The 26,257-nt window shown below is 36.3% G+C and overlaps 1 protein-coding gene across 5 annotated transcripts in view; it reads left to right on the forward strand.

Moving 5' to 3' along the window:
* The first annotated feature begins 6,241 nt into the window (after positions 1–6,241).
* Positions 6,242–26,257, forward strand: part of LOC139959528 (tuberin-like) — a 43,991-nt gene continuing 23,975 nt past the window's right edge. Inside the window, exons 1-20 of one of the 5 annotated variants that reach the window (XM_071957228.1) lie at positions 6,300–6,397; positions 6,434–6,466; positions 8,887–9,036; positions 10,238–10,324; positions 10,889–10,999; positions 11,351–11,430; positions 12,971–13,078; positions 13,674–13,763; positions 14,451–14,625; positions 15,485–15,558; positions 16,388–16,514; positions 17,012–17,155; positions 18,241–18,399; positions 19,257–19,442; positions 20,513–20,668; positions 21,739–21,867; positions 22,558–22,680; positions 23,828–23,934; positions 24,593–24,725; positions 25,894–26,016. In XM_071957228.1, coding sequence (XP_071813329.1) covers positions 8,902–9,036; positions 10,238–10,324; positions 10,889–10,999; positions 11,351–11,430; positions 12,971–13,078; positions 13,674–13,763; positions 14,451–14,625; positions 15,485–15,558; positions 16,388–16,514; positions 17,012–17,155; positions 18,241–18,399; positions 19,257–19,442; positions 20,513–20,668; positions 21,739–21,867; positions 22,558–22,680; positions 23,828–23,934; positions 24,593–24,725; positions 25,894–26,016 — 2,247 coding nt within the window. In that variant the 5' untranslated portion in view covers positions 6,300–6,397; positions 6,434–6,466; positions 8,887–8,901. Of the gene's footprint in view, positions 6,398–6,433; positions 6,467–7,967; positions 7,987–8,886; positions 9,037–10,237; positions 10,325–10,888; positions 11,000–11,350; positions 11,431–12,970; positions 13,079–13,673; positions 13,764–14,450; positions 14,626–15,484; positions 15,559–16,387; positions 16,515–17,011; positions 17,156–18,240; positions 18,400–19,256; positions 19,443–20,512; positions 20,669–21,738; positions 21,868–22,557; positions 22,681–23,827; positions 23,935–24,592; positions 24,726–25,893; positions 26,017–26,257 lie in introns of those variants that run through there. The other 4 variants (XM_071957226.1, XM_071957231.1, XM_071957227.1 and 1 more) reach the window with 4 other exon arrangements.

A 26,257-nucleotide genomic window follows, 5' to 3' on the forward strand; every position in this document is an offset into this window, starting at 1 on the left:
TGGGATTTTCTAACTATATTAAGGTGACCCAGTACGATTTAGGAATACGTCAAGAATGATAAAGCATATACTGATATGTATGTAGTGCCAGAAAGTGGAAGATATGCTTAGTGTTGTATCGTTAAGGGTTATCTTAGTTCATTTTTGAATCCTACTTTAGGCCCCTTTATTAATGAATTAATCATTACATGAGGGTTGATCAATGATTAGATCAAGGATAGTGGGAGCATCAGGGGTAGGTGGTTCAGGCACACAGTTTACATACAGAATGAGGCTGGTGACAGTCTTCAAGAAAACTTGTCAGAGACGTTTTCATATAGGCTACTAACATCAGGGATCTGTGACTTTGGTGGCACATTCCTTCTCACATGTGTGATTCACACTAGATGAATGACGTAACGTAAATTTGACAAGAAATGACGGTTTACGACCGAAGGAATACACCACCTATACACGTATATTTCACATGCGCAATGTGTACTAAACAATGAAATTACATACATCTGATTAGAACAATATATATATATATATATATATTGTCCTTTTGGGACTCATCGGGTGAAGGTAGGAATCGAACCCCGGATCTTGTGTCACGAACCGAAGTCCGTTCCACTCAACCACAGTGATTCTACTGGTGTGTGATGCTATAAATTGGCTTTGTATAACTGTTACTGAGGGCGTATTGCCCAAGTGTTATGATTGTACAGAGTGCATCCTGGTGCTTTGAATCTGACAATTTTTACACAGAATAACCACGCTTTATAGGCAAGCCAATCCGTAAAAAAAGAAATATATAACCAATAATATAATAAAAATAATAATATAGATATAATATAATATGTATAAATAAATAATATATATATATATATAGGCTATATATAGGCTATATATATAAATATAGATATATATATATATGTATATAGTACTGTAGCCTATATATCACAATGTGACATGTTTTTCAATTCTGTTCAAACCTGTTAGTAGCACATAGGCCTATATGCATTTAACCGTACACTCACATCCGCCGCATGCTGAACTGGACCTATTTTTCTATACACACAACTTACCCAGAGTAGTTATTTTTCTGCTATCCGCCCACATTTTGGTCTTTCATTTCCCCTTTTTCGTTCTTACTAAATTATACCTTTTATAACCCTTCTGCGAAGTCTCTCGTCCGTGACATCATTGCATTGCAGATCTTTTCTTACAGCCAATTGTGAGTTTTCGTTTTTAGAAAAGCGGCAAGGCTTTCTCACACGAATCACATAAAATTTCCAACTTGATAATACCCCCTTTTATTTAATGCCTATAGGGTTCACTCAACTCAACTAATCAAACTAAAAACTGATTGGCGGAACTGGTGGGGGTGAAATATGGTTATGTAATTACAGGATACTTGCACAAACAGCTGCCTAAAAATAACCTGTAGTCACCTTACTAAACTTTAAGTTTCAGCCGCTTTGTATACTAGGCCGTAGTAACCAGAGTCTTGCATTAACTGTAAACTACTTCACATCAAACGTTTGTCCGAAGTGATCGTTGCTTTGTTAACTTAGTCCTTGCTATATATGCGAGCATTTCTTATTATATATAAGAAATTGTATGTTTTCTATGACAATTTCATTTTCCAAGTTTATACATAGGGATATATATTGTTGTACGAAGCAATGCAAGAAAGGATAGGCTATATGCCCATGCATGTACGATTTGTGTTTAGTTCACCAGTTACTATGAAATTTCATCTATACAAAATGGAAGATTAATCTACGTTAAATCAGATACTTGTGTTTGATCGTAAATCTATACTGAATTTTAATGTAATCGAAGTAACAAAGCTTCTACTCTTGAACAAACAAAGATACCATTCTATACGTGCATTCGTGACCAAATGAAGGCTAATAATTCAGCAATTAATGAACTCGATACGACCTCAACTATTCGCCTGCTAGACACTTTGTTGTCATATTAGTAATAATTACATGAAAAACAGAAAATTGCAAAGTATAAAAAAGTCAGTGTCAAGTTACTTCATTATTCGAAATAAAACTTTACCAGTCAGTATTGGGGGATACATACGGGAATGGGCGGTTGCATGGGGGTTGGGGGGGGGGGAGTAGTTGGGGGAAAGGATAAGTATGAGGTAGGAGTGTCACACCCACAGTGAAAATCAAAATCCGTCCCAAATCGATGGCAAGTCGGTCCAAAAATTTTAACCAAATTCAGCGTGGACTCACACCCACCCATGAATGTAAAAGTAATAAAACATAAATTAAATAAAAGAAACCACAATAATTTCAGAGCAATATCGGAAAATTGAAGAAAAAAAATTATATATTGAACAAACAATAAAGCTACTGATATACACTTACATTGTCACTAAAAAAACGTATACTTAAAAGAGTTAACCAGTATCGCTCATTCGCAATTTTAACTTGACAAACATTGCTAGAAGTCCTTTGGCAAGAGGTTTTGACTCTACAAATTATTCCCAGGCACAGAGAGACAGTTAAATGTCTCAGATTGACAGTAAATATGCCTGTTGAAATCTATCAACATTAGTGACCAAAACTTGACTTTCCTAGCATATTTGGGGCAAAACCGAGGACCTTTAAAGGCAAGGTACAGTAAACAGTGTATATGCATGGAGCTATATAAGATGAATCCCGTTTCGCCTCAACTAAACTATTCGGCACGGAGACGAATATCCTCCTATTCAAATCTTGTACCTGTTTTTTTATATATTTTATGGGAGTTTGGTGCCAGTGTGTCGGATAACGGACCGTCAAACGACCTTAACTAGGGTGATCGCGAGATCGCACGCAATAGAGAAAAAGCATGATTACGTAATAAGGTAATTTAGGGGTTTTAGCATGGTTATTAGGCCATTAAATTGCTTGCTTGACAGCGTAGTCTGCATGCAGAATTGTTGACCCTTAGTCATGTGTAGCCAGATAACGAGATTAACTGGCAATAGTTCAAAGCAAGTCTTTTCTCCTTACTGTTTGCCGACAAGTTATTAGATTTCAAAATATTGTCTCTCCCCTAAATTTGACCGTTAGTCCTTTATTAACGTATACCAAACCTATATCAGACTCATATTTGGAAACGTGTTAGCAAATGCTCTTTCTAGTGAAGAAACAACTATATCAAAATTGCAGCAAAACAGCATTTAATCAAAGAAAATCTGCAAGTCAAATTTAAGCATGGTAAAAAAGGATGGTCAACAGTTTCTGAAAATATTTTCCAGGGCATTTTAACGCCTTCCTTATAACTATATATTCTGAGAGTGGCAAAACGAAGCCCAAACCTTTGATAACTGGTGACCAGATTTCGTATTTCTAACATATTTGTAGGATTCGTGCTGATAATCTTACGTCATCTCATAAAGCAAGCGAAGGACGTAGAATAGTACACAAATGAATGTGACGACTTCATTATATCCAGTGCGGCATAAACGGTATTGCCCCCCCCCCCGCGATCCGCCCTCCCCCTTGGAGAGGATATATGGTAGAAATTCGAGATTAGTGGTCACTAACCATCTAATTTATTCACCGTGAGAGAGGAAGATGCATTTTGCACAATTTGTTTTGACAAGTCAAGTTTTCAATTTCATTTAAGTCAATAAGTGTGGTGAAGATATATTCCACATCAACTTGCTTTTGTGATCTTGATCGTCTAGGCACAAGATCATCTTTTGAATAAAAATAACCGAAAAGGTAAAAGTTTTAATTTACTTAAATTTTAAAGTTTGTTATAATGAAATCCTAAACAGAGATTAAAAAATCAAGGTATGAGAAAATACAAGACAAGTATTACCAGCATCTTGAGCAGATCACTGTTAGAATTACTTAAATTGTCTACGAAAGAGTTTAGAAGAAACGAAACCAAAAAAATAAAATATTATAATGTCTTTAGACGAATGGTAAACTTTGAAAAATTAACTCCGGGTGGGGGTGGGGGGGTGTTAAAATTAGGTGTAAAATCCAGTCTACCAGTCCATATACGACACTATGAAGCTGGCGTAACTGATAGGCATTGACTATCCAACCCATTGGTTGGAACATATTTATTAGCCATTCCACAAACTCTAGCTTGCAGAGTGAAAGGTTCTTGCTAGCTATTCCATTCTTTACCAGAGCATATACCAAAATATGTTTGTGACATTTGATCACCCCGCTAGCTCATGGACTGAAATTGTTAGTCTTACTAGGCCACCATCAGGAATATATTTCCTAACTGTTCCACAGTATCCCATCCTATGGATTTCAATGAATTCCACTAGCTTTCCAACTATGGAACGCCAAAAGGACTACAGGTGGCGCTACTACTCTAAACAGGTGGCGCTACTACTCTAAACAGGAGGTGCTACTACCCTGAACAGGAGGTGCTACTACCTTAAACAGGGGGTGCTACTACTCTTATTAGGAGGTGCACACTACTCTAAACAGGAGGTGCTACTACTTTAAACAGGAGATGCTACTACTCTAAACAGGAGGTGCTACTATTCTAAACAGGAGGTGCTACTACTCTAAACAGGAGGTGCTACTACTCCTAAGTGACGATGCTGCTGTAAAAAGGTGGCGCTACTACTCTAAATAGGCCAGAGCCGTCTCTATATACGGCTCTGAAATAGGCGATACTACTACTACTATACTACAGGCGGCGATGCTACTGTAAATTAGTGGCGCTACTACCCTAAACGGAAGGTGCTACTACTCCAAAATGGAGTCGCTACTACTCTAAGGTAGCATACGCCCATGAAAAGCCCCATTGACTTACAATTAAATCACAAAAATTATGTGGTCTCTAAGTTCAATTTTCCGTATCATGACCATGTAGATATTTTGCTATCTGAGCCGGGAGTTTTCGTCACTTGTAAACAAACCTCTTCACTCAGTAGTAAACAATTTTTGTATGCTGCTCATGGGAGGCCTAAAGGGGGTCTAAAATTGCCTCAATTGACCCAGTTTTTCACCACATGTACTTCCAAGCCACAACAAAGCTCAAACTAGACCATGATTGATAACATGTCCAAAAAGATGTTCTCCTGCTTCTTTTGGGCACTTTTCTTGAAGGAAAACAATCAGGCGGATGGATATAGACTCTAATAGGAATATGCCTCCTTAAACATGAGTCGATACTACTCTGTAACTATGTCTTTAGTGATACGTGCTCTCGCCGTTTGTCCGCATACTAAGAGATAGACTACATGAACTAAAAGCACTGGTATAGCACCAATTTCTGATGTTAAAATTGTTGCTAACATTTTTCTAAATTAATTATTAATAATTAATCATTAATCTGCCTTACGGCCATTAATGTATGTGATTTATTTTCTCAGCAACCAGCCTGTTGGTGGTGACCTTCTGCTGTGAAGACTCGCTCACAAAGAAACGTCTCATGACGGTAATCTGACTAGTTTCGAATGAGGTGTAACAGAAGTGTCAGACACCACCATCGATCCCAGAAGATACACACACAGCTTGCTACCGTCGATAATCAAACTAGTGTACAGTCATTACATACTGCTACGGTCAATACCCACAGCACAGTGTACATAGCAGCGATGGCCATCTCAGATCTAGATAATAGATAACAAGGTATCACGTTTCATTACTGTCTGCATTTTGTAGCGACAAGAAGAAAACTTCACTTGCAAGCAACGGATAGTTAACTTTCTCAGAGCGCGGCACGCGGTTTGGGGCGAGTCTTCAATGCCTTTCATAGTCCATGGACTGGGAGGCATTTGGTAGCCTAATGAGCTACGGAAATATCGTCCGTATTGGCGTACCATATTCTGGGATGTGGAAAGCATGAAACCCTCAGATTTGAAGTTGAGCGTCTTGACATTCAGTGGTTTGTTCCGACTTTTGAAAGTCACGTGAAACCTTTTGAGTAATTGATAGGGTTTCGAGTAATTGCTTGTATTGGTGAATTGCCCGTGTAATTTCCATGATAATCAAAGGAATTACTTGCTTAATATATGAAATATGTTTAATTTCACTAAATGCATGTAAATATTACTTAACAATTTCGGCAATAGCTGTGATCCAAGGAAGCCTGAATGCGAAATTACGTACATGGCACAACTGTATCAGGATGGAATTAAGTGTTTCACGCTTAGGAGGCTGTTTATCATAAATGTAGGCGTGGCTAGTTTCATTTTGGGGCAAATGGAGTGTTAACTTTGTACTGTGTAATTGTCAGTTGTGGGCGGTTCAGTTGCTGCTTACTCTGGAATGAAATACTCATCATTTAGACACTGATATCAGCCAACACTGAATAGGCTTGTTGGTGCTATTTGTTATGTTTGGAGTATGTCATCCGTCCCGAAATTACTTTGCTTCGGTGCGAATGATGATTTCTCGTTAACTTAAGATGATGAGGTGTGAGTGAGTTAACCCCTTCTATCTTTCCATTGCTCGCCGTTTAATGAGCATTTAATAGATTGTATCAAAACATTTTGGTAAGCAGTACTTATAAATTAGTAATAGTATAGGTCTAAACTGTAGGCCCTTGGCTAGGTATGCGCCATTGCTGGTACCATTTACGCGACAGTAAAATTGTTGTTCATCTTGCCACAAAGTCGGACTTGACTGTTACAACAAGCAGCTGTTATGAAAAATAATTACCTTAGATCTGGACCTGATGAAGTTGTTCTTCCATTTCAGGAATCCTTCTCAACTACACTAGGCTGCAGGGGTTCGCTTTTGTAGGTCTGTGGTCCTAATTAATGGGTCCCGTTATTCTCCGCACACGGTACTTTCCGCCGACACTAAACGGTGCTTTCCGTACACCAAATCCCTAATACATTCACCCATGCCTCCAGTAAATTATAAGTAGCTTAAATTTCCTGATATGAACTCATTTTAACCATCTTCATTGACTTCTTTGATACTTTTTCATGTTATTTTCATCATCCTGAATTTGGTATCCTAAAATTCAAGAAAAATATAGTGTACATATAAGTGGAAAAATGTTGTTTTCGGCACAAGAAATTTTTCAGTGGAAAGTACCGTGTGCGGAGAATAACAACAGGCAGCTGAAGTGAAGGAATAAGATAATGTGTCATGTTATCCACATGGCACATGGGGAAAAAAAGAAATTAGGCCTAGCCTAGATGCCATATAGGCTAGCTATTCATCAGGTTACTGTGTGAATAAGAAAGTGACACATGTTAGGAGAAGTGCATTTGCTATTCACCAACAGCTTGTTTCTAATGCCTATTCTAACAAAACAGTAAAGTGAATAGATGCTGATTGGTAACCAAACTGCCAAAGGTATAGGTGTGTTGTACATCACTATTCACCCAAGTCCTGGTTGAATCATCTAATTTACAATGACCTGGAGGAATCACTCCACAGTACAAAAACGTACCAACCATGTGTCGTGCTCCTAGGTGCTACTTACATATTATTTCAACCATTGTCAGTTTGAAGAGATAGGCATTCCATACAAGAGAACGTCACTATAACAGGCATATAGGGTAAATTTGAGAATAGTTACTTGGGTTTGGATGATAGCGTTGTTCAGATTTACTTGTCCATCTCATAAATAAGCTTGATCTGTACGGACCCTGGCTACTATTTGAACATCTACTGTCAGAATCTTATAGATTCTTTTACATAGGTCATATATAAGCGCTTGTTTACGTGCAAAAAAAAACGACAAGGAGCCTTGTGTACAATAGCTAAGAGAAAAGAATCCTATTGTCTACTTATAAGATAAGCTAATAAGCTGCGTGTGTTCCAGCTGCAGTTTGACTGTTTGAAAGAAAATACTCAAAATGGGAATTTTGGAAATGAAAATTGCCGTAAACATTGGAAAATTCTGCCAATTAGCTAGATTCCACTATTCGTATATAACTTCTCCAGGATTTGTGGTATCTACGAGATCAGGACATTAGTTGTTGTAGAATACACATTCAAGGAGTACTATAAGAGTTGAGTGCTACAAGGGAGCACATCACATGACCATCAATGGTTGGTAAGTTTTTTAGCGCATCTCCTCATTGACAAAGTCTATCCAGGTTAATGTATACGATATGGTGAATAGCCACCATAAGTTTGTTACTGTTTGACAGCAATGTGGTTGGCAATCATATTACCAGTCCAAGCCTAGCTATCTGTCAGAGATTCAATATCAGATTACGCTATGATGACTAACTTAGGCTAGGCTACACTTTTCCAGGTTTCGTATGTAAAGTTATGCAGTGATAGGCTAGTTTTTTCTGTGTTGAATTGTTTGCTATATTTTTTTGTGTATCCCTGAAAACTGTTTTGGAATAAACATTAAGTATGTATGGTAGCTGTCCCTGACTGCACTGCTTGGCCTCTCATTTCTGTGGTCCTATAAAAATCAATATAAAACATGTTTAGACATATTTATGTGGATTTAAGTGTTGTAAGGACTGGATTGAAATATTTATGATGCACAGTAAACTTTGAATCTATGAATTATTACTGTAGAGTGAGAGCCTAGATCTGATCATTTATTTATCCTAAACATGACAGACAAGTGCAACACAAAAGAATGAGTCCACATGAAGGCATGTCGAAAAAGAGCATACCATCAACACATACACATAACAGTTGATACTGCACAAAAGATACTGGAAAATATCTGTAACCAACAAATTCCCAACAATCAAGGACTTTTGTGCAGGAATGTCTCATAAACATAAAAAAATAACCACAGATTAAATGACAAAATCACTGAAATTGCATTGGAAGAAATATTAGAATTTGTTTTAAAAGTAAAACAGACTGTACTTATTGTATACTGTAGTTCTTGACGTGAAGTTGTTTACATGCCAGCCCTTCGTCATCATGATTTCTGGCAGCCAGTTTGCTAATTGTTTCCTTTTTTCCTTTTTATACTTTGTAGGGAAAATACTTGAAAATGTCAAAACCACACAAGGAGAGCCTTAAACAGCGAGTACAGAATTTATTCAAGAATAAAGGAAATGCCTCACAGGGTAACCGTGAAACTCACGGAAAAGTAGAAGAGTTCTTTATTTCTGCAAGTTTGAAGAAGGTTTGTGGTTCTTTTCATACGTGGAATTATCATTGCTTTGTATATCTGGAAGTGTCCGAGTAGTAGCCGTAAAAATGTATCCACAAGATGCAAATGTCAGATGTCTTTTTTTTTTTATTACATATATAAGTGAGATACCCAGCACTCAGTAGCAGACACTTCAAAATTAAAGTTTGTGCAGAATTCATAGAGCTCTCAAATGGTAGACTTTACTCACATTTTGTGTGGTATGAACTGTTGCAGATCACTTCCAAAAGACTTTGATGATACAACCATGGCCTGATGTCAACTTGCCTGCTAGCTATGTCCGGAGAGAACCAAATTTCCTTAAACACGGTTTTCTTATATTGGGCAACAGAATGGTACTATCTCCCCAGCAATTTTAAGAGTGCTGCAACCTTAAACCGTTTTCAAGTTTCAATTTAACGATGAGTCTTATTATTGTCTTATTGTTGTTTATCTCTTCATTCTGCTTGTTTTACTTGTTTATTTTCTTACTGTATAGTTTGTTCCTTTTTTTGTCAACATTTGTAAGCTTTCAGTTTGCTTTATATTCCTACTCATTTACTGTCATACTTTCAACCATTTCATGATTTATACATTTTCTAAGAGAGGGCCTCGGGGAAGATATCCCAGCTAACCGAGTCCCCCTCTTTGCGAAAGTTCAAATAATAAAATATTATCAAAAATCATTAACAACAGAAATGAGGCTGGTTAAAGCCATGTACAGTTGCCACTATGTATTAATGGTAGTACAGCAGCTTCCAGAGGCCTTTACTATATATTTGGGATGTCATGCCACAAATTTGATGATGTGGATGACATAGGTTTGTTGTGATGTTGTACAATTCATACTGGGCTTACAGTAATGGTATCTGATCTACAGATTTTCCTTTTCAAGGAAGACTTAAAAAATAGTGAGAGACTCGGAAATGTTATAGCTTGAAAAGTGGAAAGTGATAGTGATCCATAGGTTCCGATAATGATAGACGACATGTTCATCTCTGAAACCTACGTGCTGAAAAAATATTTGGGCTGTTGCTGAAAAGGAAGTGCTAGAATATATATATAGGATAGTGTAGGATATTTAATACAAGTACTCTTTAGTTTTCTCCATGTCATGTGATTCAATATTTAAAAAACATTTTTAACTTATATCTTTTCTACTTCTTTTTTTTTTTCTTCTTCTTCTTCTTCTTAGGAATTCAGTCAGGGCACAGCCATACACTTGAGAGTCAAAGCAATCAAAGAATTATGCAGTATTGTAACAACAAAGAAACTTGAGGATGTGAGTTTGTAATTGTGCTTTCACTGCGGTCACAGTCCGCTGTATTTTGACCAACCATGGCTGTAAATAGATGAATATTTATAAATGTTCTCTCTGGAATATTCATAGTTGTTAGAATTCAATCAAAGAACAGACATGAGCTTTTTCCGCAAATTTGCGGAATATCCGCGATTTCTTTTCTACCTCTGGGACAAAAACTATTATCCTAACACACTGTAGCATACGCAAACTGGAGCCTATACCGCAATTTTTTGCAAAGTTCCGTGATTTTTTTTACCCCAGGCTCATCCCTGAAAGAAACTAAAAGGTGTCAGCAAATTAACTTTCTTGAAACTTCTACCAGCTCCCCAAAAGTGACACATACTTTAAGTACTCAAATGTCTCATCAGAGCTTGCTCTTCTTATCTTTCAATTGTTTCTGAAAAGTTTGTTGTAATCCACAAATGTCAATAACATGTTTCCATTAGCATTTTAAAATTTGGAACCAGATTGGTAAATAAAGCAATTTATTAAATTATTTCACTTTCTGCCATCTTTTTCTCTTTAATACCTTAATTATTGTAGCATGCATTGGAAACTATTTGGGCCAACATAGCTGATATATTGGATCCATGTGTATCGTCCGAGCACAGACAGCTGGTTTTGCATTTCCTGAAATGCCTCATCATTGGACAGGTATTAATATCTCTTACCCTGTGAGGTTAAAATGCTGTTTTTACTAGATGGAAATTTAATATGATATTATTGAAAACCATCTGCATATGGTTAAAGCCCAGAAGTATTTGCCTCAAATTTGACTAAAAGTTATCAAGAATACTTTCCAGTAGGTTCTGATCCCTCCAAGAAATTAATTCCAGATGTTGAGAAGTCTGCATTTGAATCATTGAATGTCATAGTTAGATACAGTTCCTTCAAAATTGGCTTAATATTACATTCATGAAATTTTTTTTTTTCAATTCAACAAACACCTGTTATTAAAAAAAAACAATAAATGGAAAATGTCAATGTTTTCATCTTTGTCTTCAGTTTGATTACTTGGGTGTTATGAGAGCAGTTTTCTTCCAAGTGCTCAGAGGTCATGATGTGTTTGATGATCTCCCACAAAAGTAAGTTGAGAGTTAAATGTGTTTGTAACGTTTATTTCAGACTTTTGTATGTCGTTGGCGTCTTAATGTAAACCTGCATTAAGAAATCTGAAAAATAATGTAAAGGAAAGCTATTAACCTATACCATGTATGGAGTCAACGTTGTCAAGAGAAGTCATACTTACAAGAGTATTCAACTTACAAGAGTAGTCAACTTACAAGAGTAGTCAACTTACAAGAGTTGTCAACTTACAAGAGTAGTCATACTTACAAGAGTAGTCAACTTACAAGAGTAGTCAACTTACAAGAGTAGACAACTTACAAGAGTAGTCAAACTTACAAGAGTAATCAACTTACAAGAGTAGTCAACTTACAAGAGTAATCAACTTACAAGAGTAGTCAAACTTACAAGAGTAGTCAAACTTACAAGAGGAGTCAACTTACAGGAGTAGTCAAACTTACAAGAGTAGTCAACTTACAAGAGTAGTCAACCTACAAGAGTAGTCAACTTACAAGAGTAGTCAACTTACAAGAGTAGTCAAACTTACAAGAGTAGTCATCTTACAAGAGAAGTCAAACTTAGAACTGCAGGTCACTTGTGGTCTATTTGGCTTACAAGATTACATCTCTCTGCAACAGAAAGGGAGAGAAATAATAAAAAGGGGGTAACAATGGTATGATGCTATGTCTTTATTTGGTGTACAATTTTTGTCTGATCAGAATCAGCATGGCTACTATAATGTTAACTCTGTGGAGAAGAAAACATATTTCATTTCATTTATTTAGTCTATACATAAGAACAATAGAACAAAGTGGTATAGTATAAACAGGACACTAGAAAAACAATAGTAGTTTATCGAGCTAGCGACCAAAAAATAACAAATAACAATGAAAGAAGGTAACAATTAAGAGTAGAGAAAAATAAACATGAGATATTCAATAGTCAGTCTTGGGCTTTAAGGTGGGCTTTAAGTTTGCGCTTAAACGTAACATAAGATTTAACAGTTTTTATATCATTTGGAAGCACTTTCCAGGTTTTATAGCAGTAGTTGTTCAAGAGTAATTTACCGTGTTTCGAGTGATGTCTGCTAACAGAAAAATGGGTATTATTCCTCGTACTGTTACGAATATACGCGGAATTACTGGGATTAACAATATCACTAAAGACACCGGGGAGAATATTGTTGATATACTTATAAATAAAAGAACACATCTTGAGAACATGAATGTCGCCGACCTTAAGAATACCATGCATATTCCATAGCATTCCATAGCATTTATTCAAACCTTGCACTAGCAGGTTTTGGGCACTGTTTGTGTGTGTTTCTTTTATTAAGAGGTTTGAATATGGTTATTTCATTTCAAAATGAAATGTAACCAGTTGTTTGAAGTAGCATAGGTATATTACTTTTGTGTTCTATTTAATACACTTGAACCTTTATACAGACTAGATAGGTATTCCTGTCTAATTAGAGCCATGAGTGGGGATTTCCTTCTCTGGCCTGTTTGTAAGATGTCAAGCGTTATATTTAATGCGTCTTTGTTTATCTTTATCCGACAGGTTGGATGTATTCAAAGCCTTGAGTGATAATGGTAAAAATTTGGAAGATTTTGAGGAGGAAGCAGGACCGTTCCTAGAGAAGTGGATGCCAGATGTGATCAGCTATGGGTGAGTGCTGGGATCTCCATGAAATCCTGTTAAATTATGTATTATGTTATCACTGGCAGTGCATTGCATGCATTGGAATGTGGTCATGTGATTCTAGTTTGAATTTTAATATGGTCATGTGATACCAGTGGGACTGGGAAACTGCTCATGTGATCCTAGTTTTGGAATTGGAATGTGGTAACATGGTTCTAGTTTGAATTGGAAACTGGTCATGTGATTGTAGTTGGAATCGGAATGTTGTCATGTGATTCCAGATTGAATTGGAATGTGGTCATGTAATTCTAGTTGAAATTGGAAGCTGATCATATGATTGTACTTGGAAATGGAATTTGGTCATGTGATTCTAGTTTGATATAGTTTAAGTTGAGTTTGTCCTGGAATATTATGATGTCATTTTCGTTGGAATTGGAATGTCGTTTCGTTACTTTTATAACAGCTTTTAGACACTGTAACTGCTCAGTTGTTAGTAAACATGACAGGTCTAAGCAACAGACTTCACTGCAGACAATTTACCTTGTCCCTTTTCAAAGAATACGTAACAATATAATTCTTACGGATTTCGTTCTTTTCTTTCTCTCGCCATTTCTGTTTGTAGGAAGACCTCTGACTTCCTGAGGGTGCTCGTCAACGTCATCAAATATAACGCTTGTTTCTTAGATGAACATATTATAGCAGGCTTCGTCAGGTTGGGTTTGCTTTTATATCATTTGTAGAAACTTTTTGAGAGATTGTATGTATCGAGGGATCGATCATTTTAGAAGTCTGAATTACGGCAGTAACTTGTGCCACTCACACGTGGCAAATTTTTAGAAAATGACTGGTTAAAAAATAAAATCTATCGTTTTAATTGAAAATTTAAAATAAAATAAAACTGTTAGCAAACTGCTTATCCACTAGAGTGCTTGTGTAGGAGAATGTGTAAAAGAAAGTTGGCCTGACGTTTCGATCCTAGCAGGATCTTCTTCAAAGGCTCAATGACAATGGCTAATTGAAAATTTAAGAGAATACCATCATAAGAAGACATTCTTTACATTGTTGTTTGGGTAAGCTTGCATTGTGCATGCTGGTGGGTGGATGAGTCACTAGATGATATGTGTTTTAATATTTTTTTGTAGATGTCACCTGTAGTCCTATACAGAGCCTCTGGTTGTCCACCTGGTGGGACTTCTGATATGCTAGAGTAATATTGGATAACTGGGGTACCCCATAATTGGTGGTAATAAAAATGATGGTGATTGTTAAAGAAGTCAAAAACAGAGATATGAAAGTTTCTTTCTCAGATATTTTGCAATGAATAATCATGAATGATGGTCTCATGATTATTAATTAATTCATAAATTAATTTTCATTCATCTCTCTTTTTGTTTTATAGACACACATGTAGTGTCTGTCATCATACCAACTCGGAAGAGGAAATTGATCTGGCATTAAAAGTTTTGGACGCCGTGGTCTGTTACAGTTGTCTGCCAACCGAGTCTTTGTCCTATTTCATTATCGCTCTCTGTAAGACAGTTAATATCAAGACATGCTGCGAACCAACCTGGAAGGTAACTAGGAACTTTTTAATACTCATCTCCCTTTACATCATCAATAACATGGATCAACCCTACAAAGATAATTTTTGTTAGTTTAGTTAATTTTAGTACTTCCCCAAGGGTTAGTCAGCCAACACAAGATCATTTGGAACCCTGGATCCATGTAGATGAAAACGGCCTGTATCAAAGCCTTCTCTTTTCAAAAGCGCTTTCACAGAAATATGGGGCAGAGGTATAATTATTGTAATGATAAGTGAATCATTTGAAACCCTTGTGGTTATAGAAAGATTTGGTTTTTAATGTACTAGGACACTAGGTATAGCTCTCTGTATCAAGTGCAATGTATATCTGGTAAGTTAACTAGTTTCAAGTGTTGAAATTATGGATATTATAACCTCTTTATTCTCTTGACTTCCTTAACAATCTTCATACTCTAAATCAATACATCTAATATTATTACAAACGATAATAGAAAATATATAATATACTTAATAAATTAATTCTTGTAAAATATTTGAGTATGCAAAACATTTATAGAGAAACTGCTGGTTGTGCACCCTGACTATTTACAACAATAATTGTCGTCAATAAAATCTTTTTTTTTTGAGCAATCTTAACAATAAAACTATATATGCATGGCAGAAGGTTGTTAGTATTTTGTGTTAAAATTGACAAGAAATGTTTTCCTGTTTATCGTATGGCGAGTTCCTGTACATCATACATTTAGAATGCGTAATATCACAAAAATAAAAATATAAAATATGATAACGTAGATACGGCCTTACATAAGATATCAGTTAAATTAGCATATTTTAAATGTCAAATTAATTTGTGTTATTATTTCTCTGTGTTTTGTGATTCTATTCGTTAGCTGATGCGGAATCTCTTGGGTACCCATCTCGGACACAGTGCTATCTACACTATGTGTAGTCTACTGGAAGATAGGTGCTTTAAATTCTATATTCTATTTTATAGTTTTTTTATCAATTAATTAACCCTAGCTCCCATATGGAAACCTTACAAGGACTTCACTTTGTAACCAATTGGTTTTCCTTTTGAAGAGACAGTAATTTGTTCAAATGTTTATACTGCAATGATGAAGTTTCTATTAAACATTCAATCATTCTAGTATTCTTCTCAGGAAAGACACTGTCTGCTTATTATTATGAAAATATGACTAGAACAAGAGAAAACTGCGTTTAATGGCATTACTTGTTGATGAAATGACAGCCCCCTCACTGGACATTTGAACCAAGATATCTCCAAAAACAGAACAAGATTTTCCTTTAAGTAAATTTGGGAGAGTTTTTTCATGACAAGGAGTCTTTCTAATAAGATAAAGATGATGGATGGGTTTGAATTATCCCCCTTGAATGTCCTTATGCAAAAATTAGTTAATTTTTTTTAAAGCTTGTGTCCCTTGATAAATGTATTAGGTTGTAACAATTATTTCTGTCCTAGCAGGGATTTCTTCAGAGGCAGACTAAAAATGAAACAGAGAATTGCAGGTTAATTGGAGAGATCAGACAGACAAATTCATTTGAAGATTTATCAATCAATGCTTCACACAAGCTTTTGTAGAAGATTAAGCAATATTTTTAACAGCTTTATCATTACTCTTGTAGTTGGAAAGTTGATTAGTTGTAGTTGATTATTAACCCTGGAATTGCCTTTGCTATTTTTTGCTTTGTCGTGAATCTGTATGATTTTGGTTATAGTAACTTTAAGTGATGTTTCTGACACTTACATAGCTCTGTTTCTGTATCCATTTCAGTCGCAACGTAACAGATTTTGTTCTGCTGCGTGGTGCGGTCTTCTTTGTTGGAATGGCCCTCTGGGGGTCTAAGAGAGTCAGCTCACTCAAACATCGATTCATGTCCGTGCTACCATCCTTCTACACGGTAATGTCTCAATTAATTAATTACTCTATGCCTCGTTAAGTGCATACATGAAAAGTTTTTATCTAGTGCAGAAGTGGACACAGAGTGGTGGATCTTGCAGGCCACAGTGAAATTTTATACCGAATCCGTGGCCCACATTACTGAAGAAAAGAATCTATTTTTGTGACTTGGCAGTGTAACGTGATATATAACATGACATGGTCGTAGGATCAGAAATATCTACATGAGAGTTTTCCATCTGTTGTTTTTGTTGAAAATATTCTAATATCATAAGCAGGCCCCTTCAATAAAGTCTCTATACAAACTCCCCAAGGTACTACAAATTTCATGTTGTTCTTTGCCATAAGACTCTGAAGGCTGCATTAATAAGGTTTCAAAGAACTTGTGTGCTGCAGATAAATTGGCAATTGCTAAATGGTGCAAAATTGTTGGTATTTTGAACTTGGTATTTCCTTGCTTTTGAGTTAAAATTCAATTTCGTTTTTTTAATTTTATAGGCATTGAAGAGTAAATCTATTGTGGTAGCCTATGAAGTTGCATTGTCTGTACAGAGGTTGGTCAAAAAATACAGCAAGGAGATTCCACAGGGAACGTGGGACACCATCTTGGACATCATCAGAGAGCTATTTAGCCAGATGCAAGTGAGTTAAACTTGATGTGTAGTCCATTATACACAAGATTATAAACAATATCCATACCATACACTAGTGTTCCTCAGGTGATGGTATGGTGTAGAAATAAACAATATCCATACCATACATTAGTGTTCCTCAGGTGATGGTATGGTGTAGAGATAAACAATATCCATACCATACATTAGTGTTCCTCATGTGATGGTATGGTGCAGAAATAAACAATATCCACACCATACATTAGTGTTCCTCATGTGATGGTATGGTGTAGAGATCAACAATATCCACACCATACATTAGTGTTCCTCATTTGATGGTATGGTGTAGAGGTCAACAATATCCACACCATACATTAGTGATCCTCATGTGACGGTATGGTGTAGAGATCAGCAATATCCACACCATACATTAGTGTTTCCTCAGGTGATGGAATGGTGTAGAGATAAACAATATCCATACCTTACATTAGTGATCCTCAGGTGATGGTATGGTGCAGAGATGAAAAATTCCCATACCTTACATTTGTTCCTCGGGTGAGGGTATGGTGTAGAGATGAACAATATCCATACCATACATTAGTGTTCCTCATTTGATGGTATGGTGTAGAGGTCAACAATATCCACACCATACATTAGTGATCCTCATGTGACGGTATGGTGTAGAGATCAGCAATATCCACACCATACATTAGTGTTTCCTCAGGTGATGGAATGGTGTAGAGATAAACAATATCCATACCTTACATTAGTGATCCTCAGGTGATGGTATGGTGCAGAGATGAAAAATTCCCATACCTTACATTTGTTCCTCGGGTGAGGGTATGGTGTAGAGATGAACAATATCCACACCATCCATTAGAGTTCTTTGGATGTCAGGATGGTGCAGAGATAAACAATACCCGACGCACCACATGTATTACTTAAAAATTTTAAGAATATCATATCCTATTTTTTAAGAGATCCACCTTTTTTTTGGTCTGATGATATTCTACTGTTGTTTTATTGTACAAACCGACGGTTCATCTAATACTAACTGCAAACGACCCATCCGATAAATTAATATCAAAAGTCGTATTTTTGTTCGTTTCTCTGTAGGTACCGAGCTCTGACCAAGAAGGCCAACTCCTGGAAACTTTAAACAGAGAAGCTCAGTCCCTATTGTCGTACATTGAAACACTCCACGACAACCACGAATACGATGGATCCCCTATCAAGCTTTTTGCTATCGTAGAAGAGTTTTCCTCTGTGCGACCGGTAAAATATTATGATGAGTTGGAAGATAACACATTAGTGGGTTGTCTCTATGTTGACAGCCAGATGTTTGTATCGGGCATGAGCTTCTTCCGCAAATTCGCGGAATATCAGTGATTTCTTTTCTACCTCGGGGACAAAAACTATTATCCTAACACACACTGTAGCATATGCAAACTGGAGCCTATACCGCAATTTTTGCAAAGTTCCGTGACATTTTATTTACCCCAGGCTCATCCCTGTTGTATGACATGAAAGTGGAAAGAGCCAAGGTGGTAAAAATTAATGATGGAAAGTAATAGCTTTATTGTTTATAGAGAGCAGCCAATTACTAGCCTTTACCATTGTTCCCACCACACCACACCACACCACACCACACCACACCACACCCCTCCCCACCCCACCCCACCCCCATAAAAACAAATAAGATTCATAGACTTATACTATGCACTGCCCATGGTGAACAGAAGTGTGACAATGGCAATACAATTGAGATTGTGTTTGTGGTGAAATCTTTAACTTCCTGTAGTTAAGTTAATAGATGGTTTCTTTTAACTTCACATCAGTGATTCTTTCTCCATTCATCTCTGTAAATATTTAACATGATTGAGGCGGGGGGGGGGGGGAACCCCACAAACATTTTAAAATTGAAAAGAGTGCAGTACATTTCACCGCGGAATTTGTGCAATCCTTACCTGTTTTTTATCGACAGAATGACTTGTTATTACTCAAAATAACTCTCATCGAAATTAATTGGTGCAGATTCTGCAAAGAATTTCTTTTCTACCAATTTGAAGGAGCAAACAATGCCCAATTTCATCTCTTTCAATCCATTCTTGTCTTCTGTTTTTACTGTTTAGGAGAGTTCTTTACTCTCACTGATCTCGTTTAGAGCTCAGTCTATCCATCCAACCAAAGTAGACTGGATACCCAACTTACAGCGGCTGATGGAAAACTTCTTCCGGAAGGATCGTCCCACCTCAGTCAGAGAAAAGTCTGTCCTAGTCTTGTCCTCTGTTCATAGTGCCACGAGACACTTGTACGAGGTATGTCCAATTTGATTTATTCCTCTTGTTTCAAATTTCACATAGAAAGTTAAAAAATCATGTAATTCTCGGAACAAAAATTGTTGGATGCAACATATCCTCTTTATGTCACTCTTATCCTCCTGTTCTCGATACCACATTACAAAATTTGTGAACAATTTTAGTTCTATTTTTCTTTTTCTTTTCTTTCATTCTCCACTGAACTGAACTCAAATTTTCACATACAAAATAAAATTAAATAAAAATTAAATAAAATCATGCTATACCTACAAAATACCTACTGAACATAAGCAAAATCTTGATTTGATTTTTAGACTGTACACGCAAATATATTATCAAAATGAAAATTGTTACATTATGTCAAAATTTCTGTTGAAGATGCTAACACATTTCAAAGGGTTAAATTAGTTAATATAATTAATACAATAACCTTGTAGAATGTTGATCATGAGTGCTCATATTGGTTAATATTTGCAGGATATTTTTGGAATAATAAAGTGGTATGATTTTTTGCAAATTTGTTGTGTAGACACAAAGTCAGGATGGATAGTCAACCAGCCACAATTTCAGAATATGTTTACTTTGCAAATCTAAGAAAAAAATATATGCTGACTCTTTTACACATTATTTCCAAACTCAAAACCAAACTCAAACTCAAATCCAAACTCAAAACCCACCTTTTCCGGCTTCATTTCTATGACACATAAATATATCTTTCATTTTATGGCTGTTTTAGTGTCACCATTTTACATAACTGAATTCCATTGCAATATTTGTGCAATATATATTTGCTATGTGTTTTATGCTATTATTGATTCTGTATATTGTGAAATAGTTATATAGTTATTTTAGTACTTTTTCACATATTTCATGTAGTTTTACACTGTATTTTTAACATTTTCTCTACTTTACATTGTGTAATTTTATCTTTGTTAGGTGTATTGGTTTTTGTATTTATGTTTTACGACCTTGTTTTTATGTATTATGTTTTGTAAAGCGCTTTGAAGCTTTTGCATATTGCGCTAAATAAGTTGCATATTATTATTATTTGTTAATCATCTCTGTCTCAGGATGACCTCCTTGAGATGGTAATTCTGCCGCAGTTTGCTCACATCGCAGACGATCCTAGCTTTCACATCCGTAAGGTGGTGGTGCAGTTCCTGTTGGATATTGCTAAAGTCTGTCAGATGAAAAGATGTTTAGATGTGCTGGACATCATTGCCAAGGTAAAGATTCAATTACGGCCATCTCTGCAAACATGTATGTATGTACTTCAGATCATCCTGCAAGTAGGAACTAGTGAAGAAGCCATCATTGGCTTATCAAAGCCGCAAGCTGACCGAAGTCAGTCTCTTAGATTCATATTTAACGTCCACTATTATGAATTGTCAATTGTCAACAACTCTGTAACTGGACGACATACATTAATCTTGGAGGGACTCAAACTCGAACATGATTTCTTATGCAAGCCAGGAACGTTGACATGAAGGGTTTTGTCCTAATGTTATGTGTTTATTTGTGCAATGTATTGCCGCCTTTAGAATGATGTGCCTTTTGAAGAAAGATTTTATTAGGTTTGAAATGTGTGGGCATTGTAACCTTTGTGTATTTCATGTGTGTTATCCTATACAAGTTGTTTTATTGTAGAATCCACTTTATTTTCACAGCTATTGTTCTGTATCAAATTATTAAAGATATGAAGATGCTTTACAAATCTGGTAAAGAATTTAATGCAAAATTTTGTACTGAATTTGGGGTTAAATAAATCTAACACAGAAATGTCATAAAACCTACAGAATCGAGGGCTCATATCAAGCCCACCAATGTAGATTTCACCACTTAATGACAGGTGATATCTCACAAACACCTTTATCATAGACAAATGTGGCAGGTGTTATCTCACAAACACAAACACCTTCTTAATCAAAGACAAATGTGGCAGGTGTTATCTCATCAACACAAACACCTTATTTATCAATTTATCAGAGACAAATGTGGCAGGTGTTGTCTCACAAACACAAACACCTTCTTTATTGTAGAAAAATGTGGCAGTTGTTTTAACACAAACACCTTCTTTATCGTAGACAAATGTGGCAGGTGTTTTCTTACAAACACAAACACCTTCTTAATCAAAGACAAATGTGGCAGGTGTTTTCTCACAAACACCACCACCTTCTTTATCCTAGACAAATGCGGCATGTGCCATCTCACAAACACCTTCTTTATCGTAGACAAATGCGGCATGTGTTATCTCACAAACACCTTCTTTATCGTAGACAAACATTCTCATTCACAGGTTGTGATGAACCCTGTACAAACCAGAGATGTAGAGTCTCCTGGACCCCTGGGGTCAAAGGTCATAAGGAAGGAAGCAGAGTTGGTTGACATACAGACCGGTGTGTTGGGCTTGCTGGAGATGTTTAAGGTAAGTAACGGACGTCTTTTATTTTCATTCGAATCATGTGTGAAGCATCAAACCAAGAAATTTTTAGTGTTAAAATGTGGTACCCCTCCATCAAAGGAGAACATGTACAGTGCAGTTAATACTCCTGTACTTAGTTTGCTTTTCAAGATATGCAACTGAAAAATATATAGAATATCTTGAAAATTTTTTGATAGGAAATATTGATGTCGTATGCGCAGTTGGCATGCGATCGCAATGTTCAACTGAAAACTCCTTCAAAGTCAACCACTTTGTTCTCTATTTCAGTTTGCTATGATTGATTTTTTCATTTCTTTTCTATTCTTTTAAATTTTTTTTGTCACATTTGAAACTGGATCAGAAGTGAGCGCTGCGTAAATGGAAAAGATAAAATAAAATGTTCGAAAAATTTTACAAAAGTGAAAATTGTGCCACATTTGATCTATTATGGTATGACTTTCACAAATTGTTTGGAGATTCATATTAGTACCTGCTATTGAAACAATAACTATTTTTTGCCTTTCTTACATTTCGGTGCACTATTTATTGTCTCTGATATTTTGAATTATTCAATGTAAATGTCTTGAGCATGTTAACACCTTCCTGCCCACCCCTCCATCAACTTGTGAAAATCTATTTAAAAGATCTCGTTATTTTCACTTCTTCGATCAATCTTCTTTTGTGTACCCACAGACCAAGTTGAGTCGTTCACCATCCAACCATGCAGTCGCTGCCTTTGAGCTACTGGTCAAACACATGTTGAACCAGTACAAAAATAACTACAAGTCTTCGGTAGCAAGTGATATAAGAGCAAGGGTAAGTGTGAAAAAACGAAGAGAAAAATTGGTGTGAAATAAAACTAATCCTGTTAAAATAGCCATCACATCTTACCCCCCTTTTCTTTTCTGGAGAGGGAGTAAAGTCAAATGATGATTGGTGTGAAATGATAATTCTGATGGGGGATACTATATCATTCTATTTGTCTGCTTTTGGATACTTTTCAAATAATTCCATGTATGATGGTATATGGTAACTTTGCAAAAGTAAGGGCATTTAATGCTCATTTAAAAGATAGCGGTGATGATGATCTCTTTGACTTTGCTCAGCGAGTTTAGTTCTATCCTTTTTGCTTTCGATGATAATCGTAACCTTTGCATTCATAATGGCGTATGTGTGTATGTATGTGTGATTGCGTTTGTGACGCTCAGATTGTAAACACGATATCTCAAGAAGGGAAGGTCAGACCAATTTCATATTTGGTGTGTAGAAGAACCACAATGAGTACAAGAAGCCTATTGTTTTTGGTGGAGGTCAAAGATCATTTGGGGTCACCAGATGTCAAATAGTGAAAAAGTATACATTACATCAGATTCATGAATAAAACTGCTCATGTTACATCATCAAAACCACAATGCATTTTTGCATTCTGGTTGTAAATGTGATTTCATTGATGGTTTGACCAGATTCTGACAAAAGTAGAAAGTATTATACATGCAAAGGTCAGTAGTCAAAATGCACGAGGCATGGAAACATTTCCCTAACTGATGTGTTGAAGTTTACTGTATTATTCTGCCAAATGGGTGAAATAATCCTTGAAAGTGTCTCAAAATACAAAATTTATGTTTCTTAATTTCACCGTGAGAATTGTAGCGGTTTTCGTTAAGCTCTGTGGATTAAAATTGCCATCGAACGAGTGGTTACAATTTGATTACAAACACATCAACTACAGTAACTATTAGTGCAGCTACATACGTATAACACAGAACGCAAATTTAGGGAACGCTTGAAATTACTGTGTTCAACTGTCCTAACTGTTTGTATGGATGTGCTAGCCTAGTACATCGATATAAAAACAACAACATATTCAGGAACTTCCCAGCTTGTATTGTCGTATTGTTCTGTGAATCTTTTATGCATACTTGTGTGCAATGCTCAAGAATTATTCTTATCTCATGTTTAATAGGTCTTTGAGTGTCTTCTCCAGCTCAAAGCAGACTGTCATGGTCGCCTAGGGTTACCAGACAAGGATGGTGTCATGAAGTACAGTCCATATATTCTCTGTGATGTTGGGTAAGGGCTTCATATTATTTTCTTTTTTCATTTTTTTTGTAACCATTTTTAAAACATTTGTTCTCTTTCAGTAGGATTACAACATTAATGCAGTGGTTCAGGGATTTCCTGACAGTTAAATATACCAACATGGGCAAATAGGAAGATTACTTGCACAGAAGGAAAAGTGTTTGTTTATTTTGCTAGATGGCTGTGAATATAAACCTGTGATGTGTTAACGCAGAGATCGGTGTGATGGGAATGAACGCTTGCAATGCCAGCATTTCTCGTGAGACTTTGCAACACTGTCGTTGATAGAGTTATTAAATATTCTAAATATTGTGTTTAAGTGACATGTCAAACAATATAGCCACAGAAGCATCAAAAATCCTGCTCAGGTAGTATGAGTGAATATTGCATAATAGGTATAATCTTTGCCAGCCAGAAGTGCCAGTGGTATAAACTAATGGAACACAACAGATTACTTGCACAGCCTGGTTGCCTGATGCTATAGCCTCTCTCAACATCCTTCTCCTGGCATGGTATCTAATGGAACATCGAGCTAATCACATGGGTGAAATTTGGATGAAAGTTCGATACGGCCTGTAGTATTAGTATAAATGAAACATAGCCAGCTGTTAAATACCAGAGTGATATCAACAAGCTGTTTGTTACACAGGATGGAGATGGACATTGCAGGACGGCCTTCTCCTCCCATGGCCACCTCACCGCCTCTGGTAGAACGATACTGCAGGACTACCATCCTACCATTTGGGCAGGCTTTCAAGGCAGTCACTGTCAGTCTCAAGTGTGTAAGTAAAAAAGCATAATTGAAACACAGACATCTTAGTGACAAAGGATGATGGATAAGCTATCCATGCTTGGCTAAATTGACAAAGGATGATGGATAGATATCCATGCTAGGCTAAATTGACTAAGGATGATGGATATCTATCCTTGCTAGGCTAAATTGACAAAGGATGATGGATAGCTATCCATGCTAGGCTAAAATGACAAAGGATGATGAATAGCTATCCATGCTAGGCTAAATTGACAAAGGATGATGGATAGCTATCCATGCTAGGCCAAATTGAAAAAGGATGATGGATAGCTATCCATGCTAGTCTAAATTGACAAAGGATGATGGATAGCTATCCATGCTAGGCTAAAATGACAAAGGATGATGAATAGCTATCCATGCTAGGCTAAATTGACAAAGGATGATGGGTAGCTATCCATGCTAGGCTAAATTGACATAGGATGATGGATAGCTATCCATGCTATGCTAAATTGACAAAGAATGATGGATAGCTATCCATGCTAGGCTAAATTGACAAAGGATGATGGATAGCTATCCATGCTATGCTAAATTGACAGAGGATGATGGATAGCTATCCATGCTAGGCTAAAAGGACAAAGGGTGATGGATAGCTATCCATGATAGGCTAAATTGACAAAGGATGATGGATAGCTATCCATGCTAGGCTAAAAGGACAAAGGATGATGGATAGCTATCCATGCTAGGCTAAAAGGACAAAGGGTGATGGATAGCTATCCATGCTAGGCTAAAATGACAAAGGATGATGGATAGCTATCCATGCTAGGCTAAATTGACAAAGGATGATGGATAGCTATCCATGCTAGGCTAAAATGACAGAAGGATGATGGATAGCTATCCATGCTAGGCTAAATTGATTGGTGCTAGGGTGTATGTTGATTGAAATGTCACACCCTTCACGATTTTTACACATATTTTACACATATGTCTTAACCAAGAATGATTCGAACCATTGTCAATATTTTGTCAACTTCAGCGTATTATCGATCATTTCATGGTCTTGTCAAGTCCATACGATTGTCACCATTGAATACCTCTGTACTGGTAGATCTGCTGTTTTAGGCTGGTAACTGTGTAAACGGATCAATTTTGTCACCACCTTAAGTACTCGGTTATTTATCTTCTATTTTTTTCTTCCCTAGGAGTTGGATTGGCATGTCCTGCAAGTGGTCATCTTTGGACTTACTAAAGCCCTCCAAAACAAAACGCTTGTTTTGGCTTCTCAAGCTAATCTAGATCTCTTGTGCAAGACAATGTTCTCGATGGTTAGTATGACAAAGAAAATATTCTAATGAAAGCTTTTTAATACTAAAATAGTACAGGCTTTCAATGTTTAAATTGTTTCAATGTATAAACGGTAACAAATGGTTTTTAAAAATTTGTGAATTTGTTTCCAACAATAAGTTTGATAAGTAATATCTTCACAAACCCTCTGTTTTACCATTAATATACATTAAAAAGTCACTCCCTTTTGGATTTTATTGATACAAATATTTACCAAAGGCT

The sequence above is a fragment of the Apostichopus japonicus genome, chromosome 19 (assembly GCF_037975245.1).
Source record: "Apostichopus japonicus isolate 1M-3 chromosome 19, ASM3797524v1, whole genome shotgun sequence".
Lineage (NCBI taxonomy): Eukaryota > Metazoa > Echinodermata > Holothuroidea > Aspidochirotida > Stichopodidae > Apostichopus > Apostichopus japonicus.